Raw genomic sequence first — 27,428 nt, forward strand, 5'->3', positions numbered from 1 at the left:
ACATCTTTTTAATGCTTGTGACAAAATCCTGTATAGACCTAATTGTGTCAATGGAAATTAAATGTTACTATATACTGTACAACACAAACACATTTTACAAATGTACATGACGCCACATTTAACATCAGGACACGGATTGTAGTTTGATTTAACCACTTGGCTGCCAAATGCCTATAACGCATTACTGTGCCAATACGTTTCAATCTTCCCTGGCAGCTAAGGGATTCACCCTTTCAGTGCGTGAGACCCCAGCAATGCAGAGGTTAAACAGCTGCATTAGTTATGAGATAACGAGAACATACAGATAAGGGGTCAAGCATGTGTAATTAGTGGTTACTTTAGTTTGATGGTGCAGCATTTTAATGACTTGTATTTTTTTTTTTTAATTTTGAGCGATAAAACTATTTTCCCGGTTGGCCATTAATGCAGCAGGTAACAAGTTCAGAGGAGAAACGCAGACAAATAAAACCGCTGCGGAATATTTTACTTCGCTTGCACCTTTAAATGGCAGGTGATACTCTTTAGGTAAATGAAAATCTGCCAATTAAAAGCCTAGAGGGTTTTTTTGCACCTACACCCAACTATAATTCAACTCATTGCAAATTCCTCGCTCCACAGCTCAAATTCCAAACTAACCGAAGTCTTCCCCCTTTCTCCTTAAAAGAAAAAGCAAAGACCCTCAGAATTGGAATTGGGCTAAAGGTTAGTGGGGGAAGGTTCATGCAACAGCTGTTCTCATTTCAAGGAAAGGAACCAAAGAATCTTTTAAAACAAACATTCAGAAATATCCAGGCACAAATGACCAGAGATTCGCTGTAGTAAAGGGCAGTTATACATTTCTTTGTCACATAATCAGCCTCCTATGGCTTAGTGAGGGACGGGGGGTTTACATTGTTACGTTGTTTTTTATTCTAAGAAAGAACAGCGCAAGATGACACACACAGGCCCAGATCCACAACGCTCAGCGCACGATAACCCAGATCCACAACGCTCAGCGCACGATAACCCAGATCCACAACGCTCAACGCACGATAACCCAGATCCACAACGCTCAGCGCATGATAACCCAGATCCACAACGCTCAGCGCACGATAACCCAGATCCACAACGCTCAGCGCACGATAACCCAGATCCACAACGCTCAGCGCACGATAACCCAGATCCACAACGCTCAGCGCACGTTTGTGGCCCCGTGCTATAGAGATCTATCACTCCATGTCATCATGAGATCGAAAACCGGTCCATTCGTTCTGATGTGGTTCCCAGTGCATTCTGGGTCTGCAATTCTGTGAACAATGAAAACTTGGTGGACCCTTGAGGAACTCATGATGACCTGGAGGTCGGTTGGCAGTACGACGATCCATTATATTGGAGGTCGGTTGGCAGTACTACGATCCATTATATTGGAGGTCGGTTGGCAGAACGACTATCCATTATATTGGAGGTCGGTTGGCAGTACTACGATCCATTATATTGGAGGTCGGTTGGCAGTACAACGATCCATTATATTGGAGGTCGGTTGGCAGTACTACGATCCAATATATTGGAGGTCGGTTGGCAGTACGACGATCCATTATATTGGAGGTCGGTTGGCAGTACTACGATCCATTATATTGGAGGTCGGTTGGCAGTACGACGATCCATTATATTGGAGGTCGGTTGGCAGTACTACGTTCCATTATATTGGAGGTCCGTTGGCAGTACTACGATCCCCTATATATTGGAGGTCGGTTGGCAGTACTACGATCCATTATATTGGAGGTCGGTTGGCAGTACTATGATCCATTATATTGAAGGTCGGTTGGCAGTACGACGATCCATTACATAGAAGGACCATGTTAGTTTAAGTGCCTCAAACCAGCACTGCTACTTCAGTGGTAAGAATATTCATAGGCAATCATGTATATAACCCAATCTAAATATATGTAAGATGATCTTTTAGGAGCTAGTCTACCTGGAAAAGCCAACTACCTCATTCACCAAGCAATGCATGCCAGGACGATTATTCTCTTATATAGCCATATGTATCATCTGCTGCATATATTTGCCCATATAGTCAACTGAACTGATAAGGCTACATTAAAGCGGAAAACCATATGATATCTTATATAGGTATTTACAAATAAAAATAGTTCTGTAGTATTAAATATGTTACTTTTTGTTGGGTTTTTTTTTTTTTTTCAACTCTTAATGTCATTTTTAATGAGTTTTAAAGCATCCTTTGATTTCTATGGCAGGTTTAAGCCCACCTCCCAACCAGTGCAAGATCTTTGCAATACTTTCCTGTTTCCTGTGTCGTAATATAAGGATGCATTGTAGCTGCTGAGTTTACTCACTGAAGCGGCCATTATGTTAGACACACCATCAGTATTTTGACTATCACCCAATATGGACCCCAGTGTAAAAAATCTATATCTCTGAACAGTTCATTTGCTATTTATATACAAGTCTGAAGCTGCAACCCTACATTTATCTGCCGGAGTCTGATAGAATATTGAATAGCTGTCTACGCGGACGCATTGAGTGTCGGTCCACATATGACCTCTATATAATTTCCAAAGGCATTGAATGACAAAATAATGGATTCTTTCAGTAAAGTTTCTGGCACATGGCAGTAAAGTTTCGTTTTATGTGAGAATATCAACCACAGAGCTTTTTCCCAGTATAACTGCAAATACACGGCTGTAAGCGCTGGCATTAGTAAAAGGCAGCCATTATGTTCCCAACACAGTTTGCCTGTGTATATGTACCCTGGACACAATCCAATTGCAGCCAACCTCTTGACGTTTGCTCAGGAAGACTAGACAGTGATCTGTGGTTCTGATTTTTTTTTTGTGTGTATTTGTCAGTACAAGTTATATCCAAAGTCTTCCCTGATTCAAACAGCTGAACATTAGTTTAAAGCATAACATATGGGAGCTCAATATCATTAAAAAAAACAAAAAAACTATCACAGTGCATTACATTAAAGTGCAACTTAACTTGCCAATAATCGTTAAAAGGGCAATCCTTCCTAGAACAAGTGTGTACAAATGCCAGTGACGTGTTAAGGGGTCACATCTGAGTGACTGACGCCTAGAAATACAGGTATTATTAAATAATTTGTTAAAGTTCATTTGTAAGCATGCTGGGACGGGAAAGGGTTTGATCCTGTCTGGCTGATATCGCTGTGTTTGACGGGTTTGCACAGTAAGTCACCCCCCTCCCACTCGCTATTTATTGGTTCTCTGATAAGCCAGGGTGGGTTAAGTGTCAAGAAAGTTTTTGCATAACAAATGCTCCCCCACACATAGGCCCCTACGACATGCACTTTGTCATTCAATTCCAGATAAACAATAGAAGCCAAATCTTCATTTTTAGGATGGTTAGATTAGTTTAAAGGGTGCCAATTAGATTGCTGAATTGTTTGGGAAAAGGTTGTTTTTTTTGGGCAGCTGCAGACATAGCCAGCATTATTACCCGGCGCGCTGCACACCGCAGCAGCGGGTGAAGCGGCCATTGCTTTGAATGAGATGCGTGCAGAAAGAGGGCGGGGTAATTGCGTCATTTCCATCACGGGGAGCGCGCCACGGGTTCCAGTAACGTTGGTGACACCTGTACGTGGGATTGCCCCTTAAAAGCAGCTATCCCGAATTTATTTTTGACATAGCGGGAACCAGGGAGCCCCCGGAGAACCCCCATTTACCAAGATCATTAATGTGTCTGGTGTCCCTCTTAGTGAATCGAAAATAGCCAGCACTGTTTGACCAACAGGAAGCCGCAGCCAATTACTTTGTGGCTTTCTACTGGTCAGCGGATCCCAGAAGATTCAAACTGCCATATTGTTTCCTACGCTTCAGCCCCGGCAACTAATGCTATAATTATCTTGGTAACTTGGGGGTCCCCTTAACTTACAATAGCGGGGTTCAGCTCCAGGTTACCATTCGGTTAAAGAAAAAAATCAATTCAGTAAACCCCACATTGCCACGTCTCAGACAGGTCTGCAGCCCTGCCCTTCCCCATTATCTCTTAGCATACAGGGCTTCCACTGCAGCCAGGGATTCTGGGTAATGACATGCAAATTAGCACAGTGTGTCACCTTTTGCTTCCTGTCCATTTTAACATGGACCCCCCATCGTTTGTATGTGGCCCTAGGAGTCTTGCAGTTAAGGGGTTAATGAGGTGTTAGGGATATTCCTATCTGAGCCCTTGTTCTCCCAGAGCAGGACTTTTCTGGGCTGGCCACTGCGGGAAACACCTTCAATCTTTTCCACAAAGTTACCCATTTGAATTTATTTAACCCCCTCATCTTTATACCCCCAACCCCCGGATGGGAAGTGGTTTCCCGAGAGAGCGCTAAAAAGGTAGGGCAGATACTACCCTCTCCAGGGTAAACTAAGGGGCGGTTTAAATACCCCACGTAACGCAGCCAATAAGAATTGACCAGTGCCACGCAGGGGATTTAGAGACCAGGAAGCAAATTTGGGAACCAGGTGGTTCCTGCAGCTGAAATTAATGTAGTTTCAGCTCTGGGGACCCCCTGCTTGTAAAAGAAAAAAGGGGGTGAGGGTGCCGACTGTGGCAGCCAGTAAGTGAAGAGAACCACAGATCTCATTTTCTTCATAGCCATACAGGCAATAGTATATCCACCCGCCATTTTTATTTCCCGAAAGGGACTGAAGGAGAGGCGGATCCACTGAGCCAAGGCGAGACCTGTGGCGTCCTGCAGGGAGGCATATCCATTCCTATCGTAGTTGCTTTACAACAGGCAAAGCCTTATAAAGAGCAGGGCTTCCCAGAAATACCCACCGCAGACATCTAATGCCATTAATCCTTCTAACTTCTTGCCACGTGTTAGAGTCGCCCGAGGCTGACTTTCCCTGGGCGAAGGACTGACCGGTAGCGTTACAGGAGGCACCCAATCCAAATTTCATCAAGCATGATCTCTGTCTTCGGGGGTTTGTCATGACACTGCAACAATGCCCGATCAGCACTATTGCATGGAAACTCCCACTGATTGCAATAGGAGTCTCCATGCGATAGTGCCAATCGGGGCACCATCACAGTTTAATGCATGATATGTCCTGCTGGGGGACGGAAGGCGGGCAGCCAAAATTGGTTTCAAATCCCTCCAAGCTGAGCAAGTCTCTTATCTCTGTCCAAGTGTAAACACACAAAGTTTGTGTTTAAGAAACAGAGCTGCTTCGCCTTTAAATCCCTCCTCCCAATGACATACAAGGTAATGTATTTAGTTGTGTGACTAAAAAGCATTGCTTAATTCTGCTAGTGGCATTGTGCAGGTCAACCTGCCAACTGTAATTACCAGCAGAAACGCTATTCCTCACGCGTCGCAATAACATGGACAGCAGCCAGCGCTCTATCCCTGCTCCTTTTAGAAGTTACACCGTAATAAAACATTACATAACTAGATCGCACAAAACTCCCCATCTTCCAGGAAATCTATTTGATGTAGCAACCCCACGTGATAAAGGGAAGTCACGGAACCAACACCACACACACAACTTTTCTCATTTAGTTTTTCATTTGGTACTAGTTAGGAGCTTTGCACAATTCTTACACAATTCCCAAGCTGCGTCATTTCTAAAAAATACTTTGAGTTATTAAAAAAAATAAAAAATTATAATAAAAAAATAAATAATGCAACAATCAAAAATAAGAGAAAAAAATGCAAATTAAGCTGAATTTTGACTGCATTTTAGCAAGTAAGGGTGGTTTATTATTTTGTGTACTTTGGAAAAAGCCAACAGAGATATTAACATTTTTTTATGTTGATAGGTTTAATCAGAATGTGTCGTTACAATTCCCTCTGACCGTTTTCTATACGTCCTTATGTTACAATGGCAGGTATTATCTAATGTCATAAGGCAAATTAATTATTTCTGTCAAATTAAACTTTTTATTGACCCAGAAGAAAGAAAAGTAGGTAGTATTTTATTGAACCAACAATAGTTTTCAGTGTACAAGCTTTTGAATAACACCTGAAGAAGAACCCGGTGAGTTTCCAAGGCGTGTACACTGTAAACAAACGTATCAAGCTTTTCAAGACAAATGGAACACTTCTATGTTTGATCATGAAAGATCGTTAGTAGGTTTGGCCTATTCCAACATTATGAGAAGCCTGAAGTTTCCACACCTTGTCATACACAAGGCCCTCTGTGTAGTCATCCAAATGTCATTATAGTGTGTGTGTGTGTCTGTGTGTGTCTGTGTGTGTCTGTGTGTGTCTGTGTGTGTCTGTGTGTGTCTGTGTGTGTGTGTGTGTCTGTGTGTGTCTGTGTGTGTCTGTGTGTGTCTGTGTGTCTGTGTGTGTCTGTGTGTGTCTGTGTGTGTCTGTGTGTGTCTGTGTGTGTCTGTGTGTGTCTGTGTGTGTCTGTGTGTGTCTGTGTGTCTGTGTGTCTGTGTGTCTGTGTGTCTGTGTGTCTGTGTGTCTGTGTGTCTGTGTCTGTGTCTGTGTCTGTGTCTGTCTGTAGAGAGACATTCAACAAATGTGTAATCTGATCAATACCTTCATGTTCTTAGCAGGATGATGATAAAAAGATCAACCTAATTAAATATGTACATTATCATTCAGTCTGATCTAAGCTTCAGTTTGTCATTCTTTCCTGAAATACCAGAGCAAATACATCTTATCTTCCTGGAAGACCAACCTTTTATTCCCCGACTGGTCTAAGATCGTGTATCATAGCTAATGTCCAATCTGCATACAATTAACTAAACACTACCATCAACTATACCTGTGTGACACCATGAAGTAATGACGTTAAACATAATAAGGTTATTCAACAACCGGTGTTAATCCAGGAACCAGTATATACAGCATTGAATGTGTAAAGCATCAAAAACTACAGTGCATTAAATTCTAATATTTTTCCAACAAAGTTTTTTTTATCATCTGTTACGCAGATGAATAATTTGTGAATTTAATTGAGCAAATAAGTCTACAATATTTTATAATGAATATTTACATAATAAATTGTAGATTTAGTGACACATCTACTTGTGGCTTTTTTACAACACTACAGACAGGGTTTCTCTATTTAAATTAAAGATTCTATTCTTTATACATTTCCAAATAAAATACTGACCAACATATTGTCCTCATAAATTATCATCGAGCTCTTTCCAGCTGTGAGAGCCGTTATACTCCGAAACTAAATATCATTCCTGGAAAATGGATTCTGACATCAATTCCCCTCCGTTATTAATGTTTGTCTGGCCAATCAGCTCCTCTTCTGTTATTGGTAAAACACTTTTTGCTGCAGCATCAATCTTAAAAAGATTATCCATTTTTATTAGTGGGTTGATGTTAAATGACTTTTGAAATGATTTTGATGTAAAATAATAAACGAATGGATCAAAGCAGCAGTTCATTGTTGCAATGCACAAGGTAATGGGATACATTGTCCTAGCAAACCTCTCAATGGAGCAGTTGGCTATGGCCTGTGAGCGAACCAAAGCATAGAGGAAAAGGATGGAGTTATATGGTACAAAGCACACTACAAAAATGGCCACGTGAACAATGATCATCTTCAAAACTTTCTCTTTGTTGGTCCCGATCTGGCACAAGGTGGCAGGTTTCCGCAGAGTTCTCAAGACCAAAGAAGAGCAGGTAAGGTTCAACAGCAATGGAATTATAAATCCAACCACTTCGATAAATATGGTGATTTTGGACAAATAGGTTTTCCAGATGCTTTTGGAAAAACCCTCGAAACATGTGGTGCTTGTGTTGGAAACATTGGTGGTGGAGAATAAGGACGCAGAAATACCTCCACTCAGCACGAGGACCCAAACGCCGGCACAAACGATAGCAGAATTTCTCCGTGTCCGTATGGTGCGAGACCTGAATGGGTAGACGATGGCAAGGAACCGGTCCACACTGATGCAGGTAAGGAAAAGCATGCTCCCGTATATGTTGGTCAAAAATGCCGTCCCGGAAATCTTGCACAAGCTGTCACCGAAAGGCCAGTGCCGGTTAAAATTATAAAAAATCTTAAACGGCAGGGTGAACACAAAGAGCAGATCGGACACCGCAAGGTTGGTCATGAAAATAGCCGTTTCGTTCTGCATCTTCATTCTGAAGCAGAAGACGCAGAGGGAAGCACAGTTTGTGATCAACCCAAGGATAAATACCACGCTATATACCGCTCCATAGAGATTGTATTTAAAGGAATCATCGATGAGGCAGGAGATATTGTTGCTGTAGTTTCCCATTCCAGGCTTCGGCTGGTTCTGTCGAATCCTTGTGTGTCGAATTTAACAGCTTCCATGTAATAAGCTACAAGCAACTGTGACTATCTTGACGCTGCAAGTTTCTGCGGCGTAACTTGAAACCACATTCACGGGTTTCCTCTTCTCCATCACAAGTGTTTTTATCCTAGGAGAGAAACACCAAGGAAGTCAGTGATAAAAATGGTTTATATTCATCATCATATTGCAGCCTTCAAGGAAAAGGTTAATTAAAGGTGCATTACATGAAGGGATCAAAACATACCAGCGGTAGTGACATGCTTAAAAGGTGCAATCCCATAGTTGGCCAGTGGAATTTCTTAAGGGCCTTTGAAAGGGGAATGGTTTGTTAATCGAGTGTTTCTTTCCCCTTATCAGTCCCTGGTTCTTATCAGAGAACCAGTAAAGATAAGGGGAGGAGGCACTCTTACTGTACAAGCATGCTCATCATACAGGGACATCATACAAAAGGGAGCAGCCAGAGTAAATCATCACCTCCCAAGTCTAACTTTAAAAAAATATATATACACATTAAAAATTCTTAAAGGTGTCAGATTTACATGTTATCTTTATATTTCTACCATAATGTAAAAGTGCCATATACACAGGATAACAGCGTTAGAGTCAATATAGAAAACAAGGAATACATGTAGAAATGTTTTCTATTAAATGGCTAAATAGCACCGCAACACGAGAAGCCTGGCATTGTGCTCCGCAACGCAAGAAGCCTGGCATTGTGCTCCGCAACGCAAGAAGCCTGGCATTGTGCTCCGCAACGCAAGAAGCCTGGCATTGCGCTCCGCAACGCAAGAAGCCTGGCATTGTGTGCCGCAATGTGGGAAGCCTGGCACAGCGCCGCGAGAATCCTGGCATTGCGCTCCGCAACAAGCCTGCCATTGGGCAACGCAACAAGCCAAGCGCTCCGCAACGCGAGAAGCCTGGCATTGTGCTCTGCAACGCAAGAAGCCTGGCAGTGCGTTCCGCAACGCAAGAAGCCTGGCATTGTGCGCCGCACCGCGAGAAGCCTGGCATTGTGTGCCGCAATGTGGGAAGCCTGGCACAGCGCCGCGAGAATCCTGGCTTTGCGCTCCGCAACAAGCCTGCCATTGGGCAACGCAACAAGCCAAGCGCTCCGCAACGCGAGAAGCCTGGCATTGTGCTCTGCAACGCAAGAAGCCTGGCAGTGCGCTCCGCAACGCAAGAAGCCTGGCCACGTGCCGCAGAGCAACACGTGAAGCCTGGCATTGCACAGCGAGAAGCCTGGCATTGCGCTCCGCAACAAGCCTGCCATTGGGCAACGCAACAAGCCAAGCGCTCCGCAACGCGAGAAGCCTGGCATTGTACGGAATCAGAAATATTTCATCGTCAAGTTCAATGTCTCCTGATGTAAACGAGGCAAGTTATCTCCTCAAAGCATGTCAAAGAATAGAATTCTGCTTTTAGCCCAAAAGAGAATCCACAATAACACTGTTTAGTTTTATATTCGTTAATAATTAAGTAGTATTGCATGTGTAAAAATGACGATCAGAACATTATGGCATGGGATTTTAATGCGCTTAACCCCTTCTCTGCTAAAAGAAGCCTGCTACGTATATTAGCGCTGCTCCTATAGCTCGGGCATTGCTGGAGACACGTGTACATTTGGAACCAGAAAGACCAGATGTCTGGTTAAAAAAAAACAAAAACAAAAAAAACACTAAACTCTAAAACTAAAATCTGGGGTAAACTATGGCATACAACATAATAACAGGGAACTTAAAGCCGTCTCCCCTGTGATGCGTGATTTAAGCCCTGGCTCAACATAAACTAAAGGCATTTTAGCAACGAGTACATGTCTTTGGCTATGATTAAGAACTAGAAGAAGAATGCTGTTAAAAGATGTGTAATGTACGAGGGGAAAGAATGTCTTGACTGCCAGATGAGCACGGTTTGCAATGTGATGCACGAGTGTGGATAAAAGGAACAGTTTTTATTGTAGGGTAAAATCCTTCCAAATAAATGAAATGTTCCATGGTATAAACTATATCATAATAATGATCCCAGTAAACCCTCCACTTCAGTATAAAGTAAACCTAATAAATAGAATCTTATAGACGCCTTTCATGTTTATCTTGTGTGGCGCCCATCCTGGTAACTCCTATCCCGTTCAAGTTCTGCTGCAGACATCCCGAAGCCAAGCTACAGATGGGACATGCTTATTATGGTCAGCCAGGTCAAATACAACTGGAACCTGTGATTTGGGTTTATATTATCTGTGAGCACAGGGTTAATCCATATGGCTGCACATAGTCCGAGTTAGGCCCGTTCTATAGTGCCGGGCGCTATAACTTGGCTGCTTATCTCAGGCATTGTTCTCCGTGCTTGAGAAGCAACTTGGTAAAATGTAGTGTTCAAAAGTAAATCCTATGTGAAAAAAGGTTGAATACATTTGTAACTTAAGTCTGAAGTTTTTCATGTTAAAATGCATGTTTGCTTTAATGGTGTCATGCATAAAGCCAAAAAAAACCACTGTACATGTCATTGTAATAATTTGACATTGACCGGTTACCACCAAAAGGGCATGAGAGGGTAATATCATGACAGCCCAAATCTTTCTGCCCCCTATAATATACCCGCTCATTCACATAGGGCATCACTGGCACTGGTCAAAGTTAACCCAATTGTCTTTTGTGCTCCACAACTCCTTAAAATCATTTGGAAGACCCAACAACCTTGACAGACAGATGTGAACATGTTAACTATGATTCATCATGTTTGTACATATGAAATATCCTAGAGAAAAATTATTCATTTTGGGTTCCCTCTTGGAGTTTGGATACGAACATAACTTTTATATACTTTCCTGCTTGCTGCTAAACAGTGGGTGATGCATGAAGACAATCTTGTATTATAGAAGTCTATTTCAGTTGATTAACATTTATCCTATATTCCACAACCATTTATATCATGTGAGGGCTTCAAGGCATTTCCTGTCCAAGTGTGTGCAGGATCTGTTTTGGATTGAGTTAATTATCTTCACAGAGACGACTTGCCCTGACCATATCCTTGGCCTTGGGGAAGGGAGAACATGTTTTCCTCAGTACAGATCATTCCATCCAACCACTGTCTGCTAACCCTCAGCGAGTTTCAAAATAGCCAGACGACCGGTCCATCTTATGTTCCATTATTAATTTCTGACTTTTACCCCTGCCATGGTGGCTCTCTTTTACGTTGTAACCCTTTTAGAGTCTTGAAAATATAACTACAGTGGTGTTTTATACTAAAAATGCTTACTTTAAAGATGTAGTTCCACACTCAAGGTGCAGATCTATACTAACCATTCCCTTTACTACAGGCATACCCCGGTTTAAGGACACTCACTTTAAGTATACTCGCGAGTAAGGACATATCGCCCAATAGGCAAACGGCAGCTCGCGAATGCGCCTGCGCCTGCGCCTGTCAGCATGTCCTGAACAGCAATACCGGCTCCCTACCTGTACCGAAGCTGTGCACAAGCGGGGAGAGTATAGAGCCTGTTACAAATGCGTTATTTACATCAGTTATGCACGTATATGACGATTGCAGTACACTTCATGCATCGATAAGTGGGAAAACGGTAGTGCTTCACTTTAAGTACAGTTTCGCTTTACATACATGCTCTGGACCCATTGCGTACGTTAATGCAGGGTACGTATTACTTTTGATCACATGCTTCATTGTGTAACCCCCACTAGTTTGCTAGATCTTCAAAATATATTTCCATGGACTTAGAAAAAACCCCACTGTATATGACTTCACCACTAATGTAGGATCTCTGCAGCATGATTATTTCACCAGTTAGGTGTGAACCTATAAGCAGCCTGTAACAAAAATAAGTTTGTATATTACAATCCTTGTACGGCTTGTTCTACGGCTTTCAGGCTCAAATGTAAAACCCTTTGGCTACCAGAAAAGCTTGTAACGCACTAAGAAATGTGTTGCAATTACCTCAGAAACAAAAGGGTTAAAACGGTTTCAAGGTATCGTACACAGAAAGACGCTCATTAATGTGGTGTATCCTGAAATTAACCTACAGTTTGCCAGGACCAATACAGCTAGAACACAAATGGTAGAGAAGCAACGTTCAGAGATTATATATATATATATATATACACACACACACACACTGCTCAACAACGGCACAACCCCAAACCCTAACAACAAAGTTTCTCCTCATGATGTTTATTTCCACCATCATCACAATAAGTGCATTAAAATGCCTTTATTAAGATAGCCGTACTTCTCCAGAAATGTATCTTTGACTTTGCCATTCCACGCTCATGTGTATACATGAATGCCGCCTCTGGTTAAACCAGGGGTACTCAACTTCAGTGCCCAAGCCCCCCCAACCCACAACCCCCCCCCCGGTCAGGTTTTCAGGATATCCCTGCTTCACCACAAGAGGATCAGTCACTAGCTTCCTGCTTCAGCACAGTGGCTCAGTCAAAGACTGTGCTGAAGCTGGGATATCCTTTAAAACCTGACCTGTTGGGGGTCTTGAGGACTGGAGTTGAGAACCTTTGAGTTAAATCATTTGCGGTTAGTGGGGTCTCCAGAATGTGAGTAATGAAGCAGTTCCGATGCGTGAGAATATCCACTGGAACAATGCTCCGAAACGCGTCGCAGCCTCTGGGGTTAAGTGCTGAAGTACAGTGGTGGGATTACATTTTTTTTTTTTTAACAACCGGTTCTTACCTGGGCAGCGGGCGCCATTTGACGCCGCGCGGCGATATTGAGAGACTTTGCAGGGAAATAGATGCAGGGAGATGCTGTTAGACACCGCCCACGAATGAAGGCAAGACAATTAAGCACCGGTTCTGCGAACTTGTGAAATTTTAGTAACAGGTTCGCACGAACCGGCAGAATCCCATCGCTGCTGCTGATGTATTTGAGCCACGTTATCAGGAGGAAATTAAAAGTCCACATAATACTTCAGCAGTGGCTGGAAACATGGGCCTGCTAGTATTCTTTGTGAAGCACCGAGCACACTTTTGGTGCTATATAAAGACATACAATACAATTCTATCCAGTATGACCCATTAAAGTTGTGTAAGCCCCCCCAAGCTTGCAACACGCCACCCCCTCTGATGTTTAGACTGCAGCTCCCCTTTCCATGCTCCCCACACCTGTATCAAAAGTTCATCGTTCAATTTAAAATCTCACAGTTACGCCCGATCCTATACAACTGCAAATAAAAGGCGTGCGCTGGGTATGCAACCAAAGAGGCATTGTTGTTTGCATCTTCCTTATATAGCACCAGCACAGTGCTTTAAAAAGCAGCAAAACATCTGAAATCTTAGGTTGTTGTTTAAAAGAAATCAGTATTGTAGTACAGGCTATCCTCCCTTATCCGACGGAATGCGTCCCGCAAAACGCCGTCCGATTGCGGGTCCATGATAATTGGCGGCGGTGACCGTCGGATAAGCGGGTCCGACGTCGGATAAGGCATCCGTGGGAAAGCGGAAAGTGAGGACTCGCTGTATTAGATAAGGGACTTTGTTTTTATTTAACTCTTAATGAGTTTTAAAGCATTCTTTGATTTCTATAGCAGGTTTTAGCCCACCTCAAGCAGTTCAAGATAATAATAATAATAATAACATGTTCTTGTATAGCGCTGCTAGTTTTACGTAGCGCCTTACAGAGACATTTTGCAGGCACAGGTCCCTGCCCCGTAGGGCTTACAATCTATGTTTTTGGTGCCTGAGGCACAGGGAGATAAAGTGACTTGCCCAAGGTCACAAGGAGCCGACACCAGGAATTGAATCAGGTTCCCCTGCTTCAAACTCAGTGCCAGTCAGTGTCTTTACTTACTGAGCCACTCCTTATCCCTGACCTTTGCAACACTTTCCTGTTTGGGCTAAATTATTGCCAATATTCCCAGCAGTTTGAGCTTTACACTGTACCAATAGATGTTACCCTAGTAATAATAGGATACATTGTAGCTGCTGAGTTACACTGACTGAAGGATTGATTGAAACTGAATGGCGGCTATTATGTTAGTCACACAATCAGGATTGTTACAGATTTATACCAGCACCAAATGATTGCCAGTTTAGGCAAGAATGTAGAATTATACATGGTCACATGCTTTAAAAAATATATATATTATTTATATATGTAAAGATGTAAAGTAGCATTGCCGCTTTAAAAAAAATTACAATTCAGGAAAAATAAAGAACGGGGATAAGAGCAGCAAATACATTTAGACAAAAGGAAAAAAGGGAAACCCTGCCCCAGAAATCTTAGGCTAATCTGAAACCGCTTCACAAAAACAACAATTCTCAAGTTTTTTCTTAAAGAAGGCACGTTTTCCCTTGCGTATGTTAACATGCATTTTGGCTCAGTTCAGGTCCCACCAAAAAGTTAACATGCATTACCAGTCAGAGCATAGAAGGCCTTATTACTGTCAGATACCCAATGCATCAGACTGGTGTGACCTTAAAACCTTCTACCTTAGATCTGGTTTATCAATTTGCATAATCCATTCTGGAAGGACCTCTCATAGCTTTAGTACACAATGTAACATGCTTTGTAGCTAGTATTTTCTCACCCTTTAAATCCATTAGGGTAACAGAGGATGTTTCCAACACAATTTCCCAAATAATAGGGTACCAAAGTGGCATTATTGGGGAAGATTATTTCTATATTTAGGTTGAGATGCTTGTACAATGATAGTGCATAGACTATAGCTGATAATACCCAGAGGATGGACAGTTTGATTATTAGCCCATAGGGGACCCAACAAGATTGCATCCTACACAACACATTCATCTTTATTAATTAGATAAGAAAAAAAACTAGATTTTGACAAATTGGTTTAAGACTACAAATACTTCAAGAGAGCAATGTTTCAGAAGAATAAACATTTAATGTAGGTGTGGTTCAATTAATAAATGTGGAAACATCTTTATTTTTTAAATAAAAACCCAAACGAGTATATTTGTTACAATGTACTATTATGTGATACTGTATGTATTTAATATACTTTAGTTCAACAATAACGAGTGTTAACAAAAATCCACATTTCCTATATAAAGATAATGCAACTGTTCAAGTAAAACAGCAATTTTGCATGTCCCCCTCCACAAGAAGAAAATACAACAGAACTTACCCTGATGAGAAATCATTCCTATTGATGCTTGTATATTAGAGAATACACAACAGTATTTTTCTTTAAACATCCATTCATTTATCCATCATTGCAAGAAAAGGGGATTGTAGGACAGTTTCCTAGTCTCTTATTTTCCAGAATTCAGAGAAGCCAGGACTGCTCTCTCCACCATTCCTTTGTTAGACAAACTCCAGTGCTGAGTGTTTGTTGCAAGCAGCATGCCTGGGAGAGAAAACAGGACACAAGCATAGGCCTAATGTCTGGGCTGGATCTCAGAGCAGGGGGACCCTTGGGGGTCTCAATAGGAAATGCTTCCCATTGGCTGAGGAGGTATTAAGCAGTGAGCCCTCCCAGCCCCCTGTGCTTTGCCATTCTCTGGAAACCAATCCCAGCCCTTGAATGTTTATAGAGAACATTGCCAGGGAAAGCAGCTCTGCCAGAAAAGAATGAACAGCTTAAGTACAGCTTGATCATGAATAAAGCCCATTTCCTGGTCAATTAGCTGGTAGGAGACAGGACAGCCAGGAGTGCGAATATTGGTGTGTCTGAGAGTCATGGGGAGGAGGCTTTATACATTTTTGTTACAGTCACAAACAGCTTTGTTTTCTTAACATACTGTGCCTGTATTTTTCTCTGCATACCAAATATATGTAGGGGAGCATTATATATATATATACACATGTAGAGGTATCAGTACCGTGTTAGCCGAGCTTCAATAATCAAAAAATAAATAGATGATACCATTCTGTGGCTAACGTTGGCCACAGAACGGTATAATCTATTTATTTTTTGATTATATATATATATATATATCTCCGTGCTTAACTTCTGTTCTGGGGGAGAAATATTCCCAAAATGCAGCTCCCTAAACCTTTTAAGTACAATTTAAATGGAATTGTTTAGTGAGGGCTAAGTTAGCAGATTGTTTACTGTAAATACCTCCTACAAATGTATATTACTGTTTTCTACCTAGTAACACCCTCGTCTAATCTTTATTTCTTTTTATCTACACAGACTATAAAAAGCTGGGGGGGAGGGAGGAGGGGGGTGCCAGGTCTCTGGGCTTCTCTCTGTTTCTTTATCACATTCTAAAGAAATAATACATTAAACACCATTATCTAGGAGGGCGGGTTCTCATTTAACCTTTTCCCTACCAGAGGGGCCTGCAACGCATACATTTTTGATTCGCTTTTACAATGTGGTAATGTCAAACAGACTCTTGAAGAACTTTCCGGAACAGTGTGGGACGTTGCCAAGCAAGGCTGCGTCCACGCTAGCGCTGAGCGCACGGCGCTTTGCCGAGTTTAGTTCCTGCAATTGAAATTTTCCCGCTCACGCGGTGCGCGCGCGCGCTCCACGCACGCTCTCCCAAGCTTGGCAAGACAAAAAAGAGAGTTTGAAGCGCGCTCAACATGCCCCCCGCACGCGCTTGCAATAGCCAGGCCACCCAGCGCTCATGCTTGGAGTGCTGGTGATGTCACCGCTTTCAAACATGAGCGCGGTCAGCGCCAGCGAGGCCGCAGCCTAATGGTTATATGTGCAGTATCTAAGCCTGGCTAACTGTTTCCCTTACCTTGTATTTGATTGGAATACCAATGCATCTGGCTTGACCAGCTGTTCCCTGGCAGTAATAGCCTGTGCCACTGAAGGCTGGACGGTCCGAGCATTACCAGGGCTGGCTGCTTCTGCACACCCAGCACACGAACACAGCGATCTTTATTAGAATTCAACGTCTTCTACGTTTGTTTTTTCCTTTTGCTTCTCACCATAATCTGCGGCCATTAAAAGGCTCTGTGTGTTCACTTTATTCTGCCCCACTTCTCTGCAGACCGATTCCAAGGCTCCAGGAGAAACCCCTCCCTTACATCATCCTGTGAATTCTCTCAATTATGAACCGTTACCTCTTCTTAAAGCAGCAATCCACCCTGAAATGTAAGTATTTCTGAACAGGGTTGGAATCCCTCTATTTTATCTCCTGGGGTGCACCTATTTCCTGAAATACTTAGTTTTAGTTGCCGGTGGACTGCCTGTTTTTATTTCTTTTTAAATGGTGCCAATGGTTATCCAATAGGAAACCACAACGTTATCTGTTATGGATGTCCTATTTGCCCGTGCTTTGGTTGACATTTTGTTTCCCCAGGAAGAGAAAATTGGCAACTAAAAACTGTATCTGAGGTACTGGGGGCAGCCAGTGATGGGAAATAGAGTGGTTCAACTCCGGAGGACCCCTGGTTCCAAACTTGTTAAAATATATATATATCCTGAAAAAAACCATGAGTTAGGATAGCTGCTTTCATATCAAACTCCTAGAAGAGCGAGTCACTGTCTTGCATAGTCCGTGTTTAATTGTTATTGGGGCCATGTACAAGTATATTTAGGCACATATAATTTGTGTTCCCTTGGGACTGTAACTGGTTTATCACATTTCCTACATTTAAGGGCGATTTGATTGCCCAAAAAGTTTTATTCAATTTAGCAACTGAAGTTGTTTTTTTTTTTTGCCCTCCATATAAAGGAAGTTGCGTGACCGTCGGCAAAGAAGCATCTTCTGATATGTGCGCTCTGCAATTCCTCACCAACACAGGGCTCCACATAACCACTTCCCAATCACACGCCAACGTCAAATTGGTGAGAGGCAAAAACGTTTTGCTACGAGATGTATTTTGAACAAAAAGGACTTTATGTTGCTTCCTAGGTCTCCAGATGATAAATAACCAAGTAGAATCAAAGTAACGGTAAAAGGACGCCCTGCTTTGCGCACCTTTGTGTAGACTAAAGTGATGTTTTGTTTGTTTGGGGGAATCCTCTCACTTATGCGGTGGCCAGGGTTGATGCTGAGCGGGCGCTTGCCGCGATGAATCACATTGCTGCAATGAGGGTGGCCAGCGTGAGCGAGCACCTGCGCATGCCTTGAGCGCACGGTGCTCAGCTGCTTGCAGAGGCAAGCAAATTTGTTTATGCCGCTCGCTGGAGCGACACCCAATGAGGGCGAACCAGCTCCGTGACGTCATGCGCTCTGCTCGGCCGGGTGATTTCTGGCCAGCTACTTGCGCATGTCGGGGGGGCGAGGCAATGACGTCACGGAGCTGGTTCGCCCTCATTGGGCCAACCGCTCACGTGACGCATCAGTGAGCAGCCAAATCAAATTTGGTTGTCTTGCCAAGCAGCAAGCGCACTGGCACGCACGCACCCTCACCCTGGACGAGGGCATTCAGAGTTATCACTCTGATGGCGCCGAGCGTGAGCGCGCGGATCGCTCCACCCTGGCCGCAGCCTAATGGAGGTCTTTGGCACTCTGTGAGATGACCTGTTGATTCCGTACCTAGGTTATTACACTAACCTGGCCTTTCAAGCAGATAGTGGCTGGTACAGTGGTAGCCTATAGAACAGTAGTAAAAAGAGTGTAAGCTCTTTGCCTGCGGTGGTCTTGAAATCCTGTATTCTTTTTTTTTTTTTACCACAAGTTAGCTATTAACGGTGTCACTTCTATCGTGCTTTTGTTCTCTCTGGCCATTCAAGATGACCACAAGAAATAACCTGTTTTTTAACTTCTCTTCTGCTTTTTTTTATCCTGTCCTCTTATGGTATATACCTTTTTACTTCTAACCGTTCTCCTTAGAATCGGCGCAAATTATGTGGTGGCATTTCTACCTCTTGACTGTCCAACTCCTGTTGGGATGTATCACTTTACACCAGGGTTTCCCAACTCCAGTCCTGAGGGAACCCCAACAGGTCAGGTCTTAAGGATATCCCTGCTCCAGCACAGGTGGCTCAGTCAAAATGACTGAGCCGCTGATTGACCCACCTGTGCTGGAGCAGGGATATCCTTATCTGTTGGGGTTCCCGGAGGACTGGAATTGGGAAACACTGCTTCACACATACAGTATAAAGAGAAGAATCCCTTCTAAAAAGTTGATCAACACTCCAAATTCTTTAAGACTCGTTCAGCATACAAGGGAGCATCACTTATTTCAAAGCCGCAATCCCCCTGTTACCAACACCCTCTTTTCGCAGCTGAATCGCCATATTTTCCACGTTCCTGAGATTCTGGGGAAGTTACAGTTATGCCTTCCTGGATTTGCGGGGGGGATTTCAATATCAGTCCGCAAGTCACCCGCAACCAATGACATTGCAGCTTCCTGTCAGCACCTAAAACTGTAACTATCTGGGGTACCTGGGAGTCCCTGGAACTAGGAACACAGCACTTCGGCTCCGGGGCACCTCTTGTTTCCAATCCTGGAAAAAGCAGATTAGGGATTGCTGCTTTAACTGGAGCCGTTTCAATTTGTAGTTTGAGCAAACTGTAGAAAAGGGACTTAAAAAGTGGAATTCTTTTTATAGAATGTTTTATACCAGCTCAGGCTTTGTGTCTCATTCATTCGAATGTGAGAGTTGGCAGCAAACACGTATTCTTTTCCTTGGAAACCGCTAGGTCTGCAGCAAGAATCCCTGTAAAAAATGAAAGAATGGAGCTTCAAAAGCAGATAGAATAGTGAAGCTCTCTTGGCTCTGAAAGGAAAGAGAGTGAAGCAACCACACAAAAAATACTCCTGCTGTTCCAAGCATTACAGGGGCAGATGTACTAAGGAGGGAAATTGGAGCAAAGTGCGTCTTTTTGTGTTGCGTCTCTTTGCTCCACTTTTTGTGCAGTGTGCGTCATCTTGCAGCTTGGGGAGAGTCAGTTGGAGGAGTTACATTGGGCACAGATTATAATGAGATGTATCACATTCTGTGTCTCTGCCACAGTTTGCACCTTGGGGAGAGTCAGTAGGAGGAGTTGGGGGGGGGGGGGGTTACATGGGGCACACATAATGAGATGTATCACATTCTGCATCTCTGCCCCAGCTTGCACCTTGGGGAGAGTCAGTAGGAGGAGTTGGGGGGGGGGGGAGTTACATGGGGCACACATAATGAGATGTATCACATTCTGCATCTCTGCCCAGCTTGCACATTGGGGAGAGTCAGTAGGAGGAGTTGGGGGGGGGGGGAGTTACATGGGGCACAGATTATAATGAGATGTATCACATTCTGTGTCTCTGCCACAGCTTGCACCTTGGGGAGAGTCAGTAGGAGGAGTTGGGGGTGGGGAGTTACATGGGGCACACATAATAGATGTATCACATTCTGCGTCTCTGCCCCAGCTTGCACCTTGGGGAGAGTCAGTAGGAGGAGTTGGGGGGGGGGGAGTTACGTGGGGCACAGATTATGAGATTTATCACACTGTGTGCCTCTCTGCGTCACTTTCTCTGTTTACAATCTGCGGCCAAAAATCCGCCAGGTTTTTAAGTGACATTAACTTTGCTGCTTAAAAACGTGCATCTTATATAAGATAGTGAAGCAATAAGTATGTTAAATATGATACAAAATTGGAGCAGTACGTTAAAATAATTTTTTCTGCATGTCGATACATAGGGGCTACTGTCTTTTTGGATAAATGTGCTGTCAGTCACTGCATGTTAATTCAAAGGCTCAGTGTTCTATTTATAAGCTCTTTGGGCATGGGGGGGGAAGGGAGGGGGCACGTTTTCTTTTGTTTACTTTCTATGTTGTGCTCTTTCCACAAGATTTAAAACATTTTTTTATTGCAATACGATTAAGCGCTTCTTTCAGTGTTGGGGTAATGGAAATATAAAATAATGATAAGAAACAGTTTTGTCACTGACTTGACTTGCCAAGAATTTGAACTATGTAAGGTCAAATAAACTCCAAGAACCACACGCTGTAAAAATGTATTTATTGCTCAGATATCAGCCGTTTGTTTTGCAATACTATAAAACATGTCTCGGAACACAAACAAGTGCGGATGATATACATGGTATGCATGAGAATTATTTCACATCGCTGAGCTTACACATTAGGAAGATTGTACGGTGGTTTGTGCATTTCACAGGGAACTCCATGACATCTATTTTAATTAGAATTTCCCAGACTGTGGATTCAGTTTTTGTGAAAGTGGATTAATTGAAACAAACACATGAATGTTTATTAAGGCGGGTAAAGGCGGGCTAAATTACATGAAGTTCTCTAACTTTTAAACAAAGGCTAGTCTTGATTAGAAAGCTGAAATAGGACATCGTTCAAATGTGCTTTGGTGACTTACATTGATTATCATCTACACACTGGTATGGGGGTGTTATATATGTTGTAGCACAGGGGGGCTCAACTCCAGTCCTCAAGACACCCTCAACAGGTCAGGTTTTCAGGATATCCCAGCTTCAGCACAGGTGGCTCAGTCAAAGACTGAGTCTCTGATTGAGCCACCTGTGCTGAAGCAGGAATGGATTGAGCCACCTGTGCTGAAGCACGGATATCCTTACAACCTGACCTGTTGGGGGGGAGGGGGGGCTTGAGGACTGATGTTGATAGCCCCTGTTTTACATTATGTTATATACGGATATGAGGTGTAGGTGACATGAGTTCACTAATAATCTGTGCAGAATAAATCACCAGCACAATTATAACGCAGTTGGGAGTAAAAAAAAGTGTGACCACGGATTCAATATCCTTGGGAAACACATTGACGCAAAATATGTGGCACCTTTAACTCTTCACTTCAACTTCACAACCTGCTGTGTGTTGTAGTTGCAATAAAGTGAGCCCGCTGAAGAAGTGCAACATTTTGTACTTTTAATTCACAGTCCAACTGTTTTTTATGCATTGAAACATATGCACAAAATACCACGGAACATGCAGGACCTTTTATAGATATGATGGTTCCCAGCACTCAAAAAATGAAAAAATAAGTCAGACATCGATAGAAAACTAACAGTAATGTATTGGAACAATACATGTATAACATAAGCCAACCATATTGTAGGCTAGGAGGGAGCCTAACATGAAAAAAGAGGGCTACACAAAAAATCACAAGTGTGGATAGGGAGGGAGGTGGAAAAAACGTGGGGGGGGGGGAAGAAAAAGCAGTAGACAAAAAAGAGAAAAACACGGGTGACGTATAATATACGGTAAGGTAAAGGTGATATATTATAGGGGGGCAACGACTGTTTCGGGGACAAAGATTCCCCTTCCTCAGGCCCATTCCCACAAACTAAAATAGGCTGTGGTACTTCCCTTTATAATATCCCTCCCCCTAAACATCCCTCAAAGCTGCTTGTTTACAGTATTGGTTGTTCCAATCCATACTGTGATGGAGACAATTGACTACATTAATAGTGTAAATGTTTTCATAGTTAAAACACCAGCATACTGTATACCGAAGACTGCAGGAAAGTATAAATCAGTGCGGTGCAATCTTCCTGATAGAAAAGAACAGTTGTAGAGACATTCATGAATCTCTTATCCTCTAATTTATCACGAGGGATCTTTGTCTTAGGCCGCACGTATAGTGCCCGTGACGGGACGGGTGACGTCACCCGTTGCCGCTAGCGAAAGTTATGTTTCGCTTGGCGGTGTCGCGGGCTTACTGGCATTTGATTTGGTTCAGGGGCTGTCACATGAGATGAATGCCCTTGAAAAATTGCCAGCTACCAAAGTTCGCGACGCGACGTCGCATTGTCGCCGTTGCGCTTACTATAAGCGCACGTGCTGGTGGCAATGTATTTGTTTTTGGGCTGCGTTGCCGTTGCCCATCGCAGGCACTATACGCACGGCCTTATGGTCTTCACAGAGGGCAGCTGCTCCATTCATCATTAGGAAAGATCTGAACAACACCACCCATTCGTGCAGTTTCACTTTCCGATCATCATTTATTGGGTGTGCTATAATCAAGGGTGTGTATTTATTGTTTATGTTCCTCCTATGATTTAAGCACCTTACTACATTGAAAATGCTGGGATCAAAATCCTTTAAAGTTTGTTTGGGTTTTTTTTCCCCCTCTTCAATTATACAAAACGTTTGTCTTTGTGTGTAACATGTTACAAGCCAAGGGGTTTACTGTGAAATAATGAAACAGTAGTGTGAATGCTGTATTTATTTGACTTTGATAGTGGGCTCTCTAAATAGAAGTGTGAAATTGTACCTAAAACTAAATTAATTTGACTGTTTCAATTTTCTCGAATGTTATTATCTCTCAGGGTGATGTATTGGTTTCTTAAACACCTTTACACATTTTGTATTTTTTCGTGTGTTATTCTTAATATGTTATACAGGAGAAGGTGCATTGAGATTTCTATTTCATTATCAAGTACATTCTGTGAAAGGCGACAAAATTGTTATTTATCAAGAAAAATCCCTTTAAAAGCCAGTTTTCTTTAACTATGGTGATAATTTTGTTTCAGGGGTATGTACAGGAAATGCCTATAGTATATACATGTAACCCCAATGCCTTACAACTCAAGTTAAAATATAATAAACTTCCTCCAAAAAAGTTTCCAGAATTTCCAATGTTCCCTTTCTCATTGTTCCTCACTATCAGGGCCTCTAACTAAAGGGTGTTTCCTTTTTCCCCGTCTAGTTTAGTCACTCGCATTTGGGGAGAGTATATTAACTCTTACAGTGCCCTGAGTCACCTGGTACGGCATGGGCCTGGCATGCCAGTGGTCTTTATGATGGACCGTGTACAGCATGAGCACGTGCTCGTATTCTAGGGGCAGAAGCCTCTTCCACTTCTGGTTCTGGATTGGGGAGAAAAGGGACTGAAAGCTGCACTACAACCACATCACAAAAAAAAATGTTATATATAGGTGGTGCTCCTTGGAGTGAAATGGACATGAATAAACATCAGAAAAAAGAAGAAGCAAATCCCATAAGGCGAGATTCACAGAAACCCCATCGCGCGGCACTCTGAGTGGGTGAAAGTACAAAATGCATTAAGTAAATAACCAATGAGGAAACATGCAAGACAATTGTGATAAAAACAATAAAAATCATATAACTGGACTGTCTCCAGAAAACTGAAGTAACAATAATAATGTTGTCAGCAGTCAACTATGGGGTACTGTATTGTGAAATATAGTATTTTGGTACCACGTGAAGAAAGGAGCACCTAAAAAGTACTAAAGGTAACTAGAATCTCACAGCATCCCTAAGGTCCAGGAGGGGCTAAGTAATAGCCTCTCCTGAAATGGGATAATTGCCCAGCCAGCAAAGAGAAGGAAAATTATGTAATTAAACCTCTAACTAGGGTAAATAAATGCTCAGAACAAAATAACACAGAATATAAACATAATAAACCCTGGTGGAATAAAAAAATGGAGCCATAGCAATCAAAACGTGGAACTAAGCAGAAGATTATACTCTCAAGTAAAAGTATCAAATAATGGTGGTAACGTGATACATCGGATCAGCAAGAGGAGTAACACAATAGCAGCAGCGATTGTTAGAACAAACTGCGAGTGTAAAGTGTATCAATGATGCTACAGTCTCCTCTTTAGGATGCTTGGGCAGCCTAAAAAGGGTCATGAGAATTGTTCCTGGATCAGTCACATGACACGGATAAGCCAATGGTTGATGGCACTCTGGTTTCGCCAGTCCCTTGGCATTGTACAGGTTAAAAGAAGTACATATTGTTATTTTATCTAGGACCACAAAGCCAAACACGTCTGATCCCAGGACAAGTGGCCCATCATACAGGACGCTGCACCTTCACTTGAGTCCTTGGTTATTGCCCTCCTACACCATTCAAGGTATTACCCAATTCATATTGACGTATCCAGGTCTGGTCACCAGAATGTGTTAACTCCTCACTACAGTGCTTTGTGGGATTTTTTCCAGTAATTACGTCCGATATTGGGAATTGTATACCACCATTTATGTGCATATTCTATTAAGTTACCTGAGGGGTACTTTATTGCGGACTATAGTTTTTTGAAGCTACAAATAGCAGCATCTGCCTCTGTTTTTTAGAGCACCACGCAGTTTTTTTTTATATCTGTTTTCATGTTGTGAGGTAGCTCATACAGGCAGTTTTCATACATCTTGGATTAGAAACCCATTGGGTTTTTGTTGTATAATGAACAACAATTATATACATATTTTTTTATCATATAAGTGAAATGGATCTCAACAGAAAGTGAGAATGAAACAGAAAACTCATTACAATATGCCTTTAATTGCTCAGATAACTCTCAACGAGCGAGAGAGGCTGAACAAGTATTCGACAACGCCCTAGAAACTAATTGTGAGGACTTGGCAGATTTGAACATACAATTCTCTAAAAAAGAGAAGTATTTATTAACCGATGTATGCATCTGGCGGGGACATAGTAACCCTACAAAACTATATTAACTCACAAAGAAGGCTGCGTATAAAAAAGTCTGCAACTTGTGGTTTCACTGATTCTGATTTTTGAAACAAAATGGAAAAAAGTTCTAAACATCTGTTCCTTTAAACTTATTGAATTAATTATCCAATTAAAGTCTAAAGACAAATTGGGCTTAGAAAAGGATATAAAAAACCTACAGAAAGAATTACATCAGTACGAGGATATGGAGGGTTTCAACGACTTAGCACTATCCAAAAACATCAGTTTAATGGAGAAAGAAATAATGCTGGAAAAGCAAGTCAAAGTTGAGAGAGACAGACAGGACTATGTCCCAAACCAGGTTTATGAATGGCAAACAACTACACCCTTTTTAGGAAATTCAATTCCTCTACTCCACACAAACCTAATAAATCTAAGGGACAACAACAGTCTAAATTAAAAAAGAACATTTATTTTTCCCACTCTGCGAGTGGGGAGTCTGATCTCTCTGATTGGGATCCTTTTCCCCAAGCCACATCATCCCGTTATATAGGAACACAGGATCGTGACCATCAGAATGAAAGACGCGGAGGACACCATGGCGGAAGACATCAACACCTGGATGGATACAGAGGTAAAGAATATGAAACGAGAACCGATTTTTGGATCTTCAAAAAAACCGGGGGGGATACAAACGGACAAGGAGAAGCCAGAAGAGAAGGCATAAAAAATCCCCAGAAGAGGAAAAATAACTTTTAATTGATGAAACGGGAATCATCATCCTCTCTGAGGCTACCCTTACCCAGGCTGAACTTTCAGTGCTCAATAAGGGGTTACAATTTGCACCAAATTCTAATTTCAAATTGTTTGATACGGTTGTAAATCTTCACAGATATGTGCACAAATTAACCTTGAAAATATTTTTTTGGTCAAAATAATACTGTGAATCACCCTGATTCTGTTAATGAGGGTGTTCCAAACAGTTCACAACCTATGTTGATTGATATTGAAAATGATGATTCTTCCTCTATCATTGACAATTGTCCACAATTTAGCTCTAAGGAGCATTGTTGGTTGCAAGACATGAATGACCTTATAGGTGAACATACTGATACTCAAGAAATTTCATCCTTCTTGGGCAGACAAGGCTCAGGGTTTTAGAACAAGTCAGTATTCTATCCAACACATATGAAAGGCAACTGTCTTGCAACTTTTGAAAAATTAATTGAACGGGACTTATCCTTCCTTTCGGCCGTGCGTATAGTGCCCGCGACGCGATGCGTGACGTCACCGCTAGCGAAAGCTGTATTTCGCTTTGCGGCAGCGTCGCGGGCGACCAAGCCATTGATTGGTTCAGGGGCTGTCACATGAGGCGACAGCCCCTGAAAAATCAAATATTCCCGGCTTCCAAAAATCGCGTCGCTTTGTCGCCGTCGCGCTTACTATAAGCGCACGCGGTAGCGACAATGCATTTGTTTTTGGGCGACGTCGCCTAAGGGGTATATTTTACCAACTGTCATCAGGGTAGTATAGGTACATTTACCTATATGGGTATTGAACATATACCATGCCCTGTCCGGGATGGAAATAGAATGAACACACTGGATAAACGTGAGCTGTTCTGGATATTTACATTGAAAACCAGAACCCCCCAGGGTTTAAATTCAGATTGGGACTTGAGCACTTTCTTACTTTAAAGAGAATCATTTATTTAACTTTGTTATATATACACTCATTTGTTTCGTATCCAACTAGATTATCTTTGTATAATAATGACCTTAATATATATTCATTGGTCAAAACAGATGTTGTGTATGTATATTTACATCAATAGGTTTTGTTTACAGATATAATAACAGACGTGTTATTCAGCCTCAGAGGAAACCCCGGAAGTGGTGTCACGCGAGACCGGATGTGACGCTTGTTTATATCGTA

At 42.3% G+C, this 27,428-nt stretch overlaps 1 protein-coding gene and 1 long non-coding RNA gene across 4 annotated transcripts; one reads left to right on the top strand and one right to left on the bottom strand.

The window, feature by feature from the left end:
• Positions 1-5,682: 5,682 nt before the first annotated feature.
• On the bottom strand, positions 5,683-17,352 carry LPAR4 (lysophosphatidic acid receptor 4). 2 transcript variants are annotated; one of them, XM_075572911.1, is made up of 3 exons: positions 16,929-17,352; positions 15,356-15,577; positions 5,683-8,374 (listed from the first exon to the last, which is right to left on the bottom strand). In XM_075572911.1, exon 3 carries the CDS (start codon positions 8,209-8,211, stop codon positions 7,159-7,161), a length of 1,053 nt encoding a protein of 350 aa, XP_075429026.1. In that variant the 5' UTR covers positions 8,212-8,374; positions 15,356-15,577; positions 16,929-17,352; the 3' UTR covers positions 5,683-7,158. The 2 variants fall into 2 exon arrangements, with proteins under 2 accessions (XP_075429026.1, XP_075429027.1); XM_075572912.1 differs by lacking the exon at positions 15,356-15,577.
• On the top strand, positions 15,642-27,428 carry LOC142467347 (uncharacterized). Of its 2 annotated transcripts, XR_012788378.1 has the most exons (4): positions 15,642-15,894; positions 17,184-17,287; positions 17,871-17,983; positions 27,341-27,428. It is a non-coding gene; the product is annotated as an uncharacterized LOC142467347 (long non-coding RNA). The 2 variants fall into 2 exon arrangements; XR_012788377.1 differs by lacking the exon at positions 27,341-27,428 and having other exon boundaries at positions 17,871-20,112.

Source organism: Ascaphus truei, chromosome 16, assembly GCF_040206685.1.
Source record: "Ascaphus truei isolate aAscTru1 chromosome 16, aAscTru1.hap1, whole genome shotgun sequence".
Lineage (NCBI taxonomy): Eukaryota > Metazoa > Chordata > Amphibia > Anura > Ascaphidae > Ascaphus > Ascaphus truei.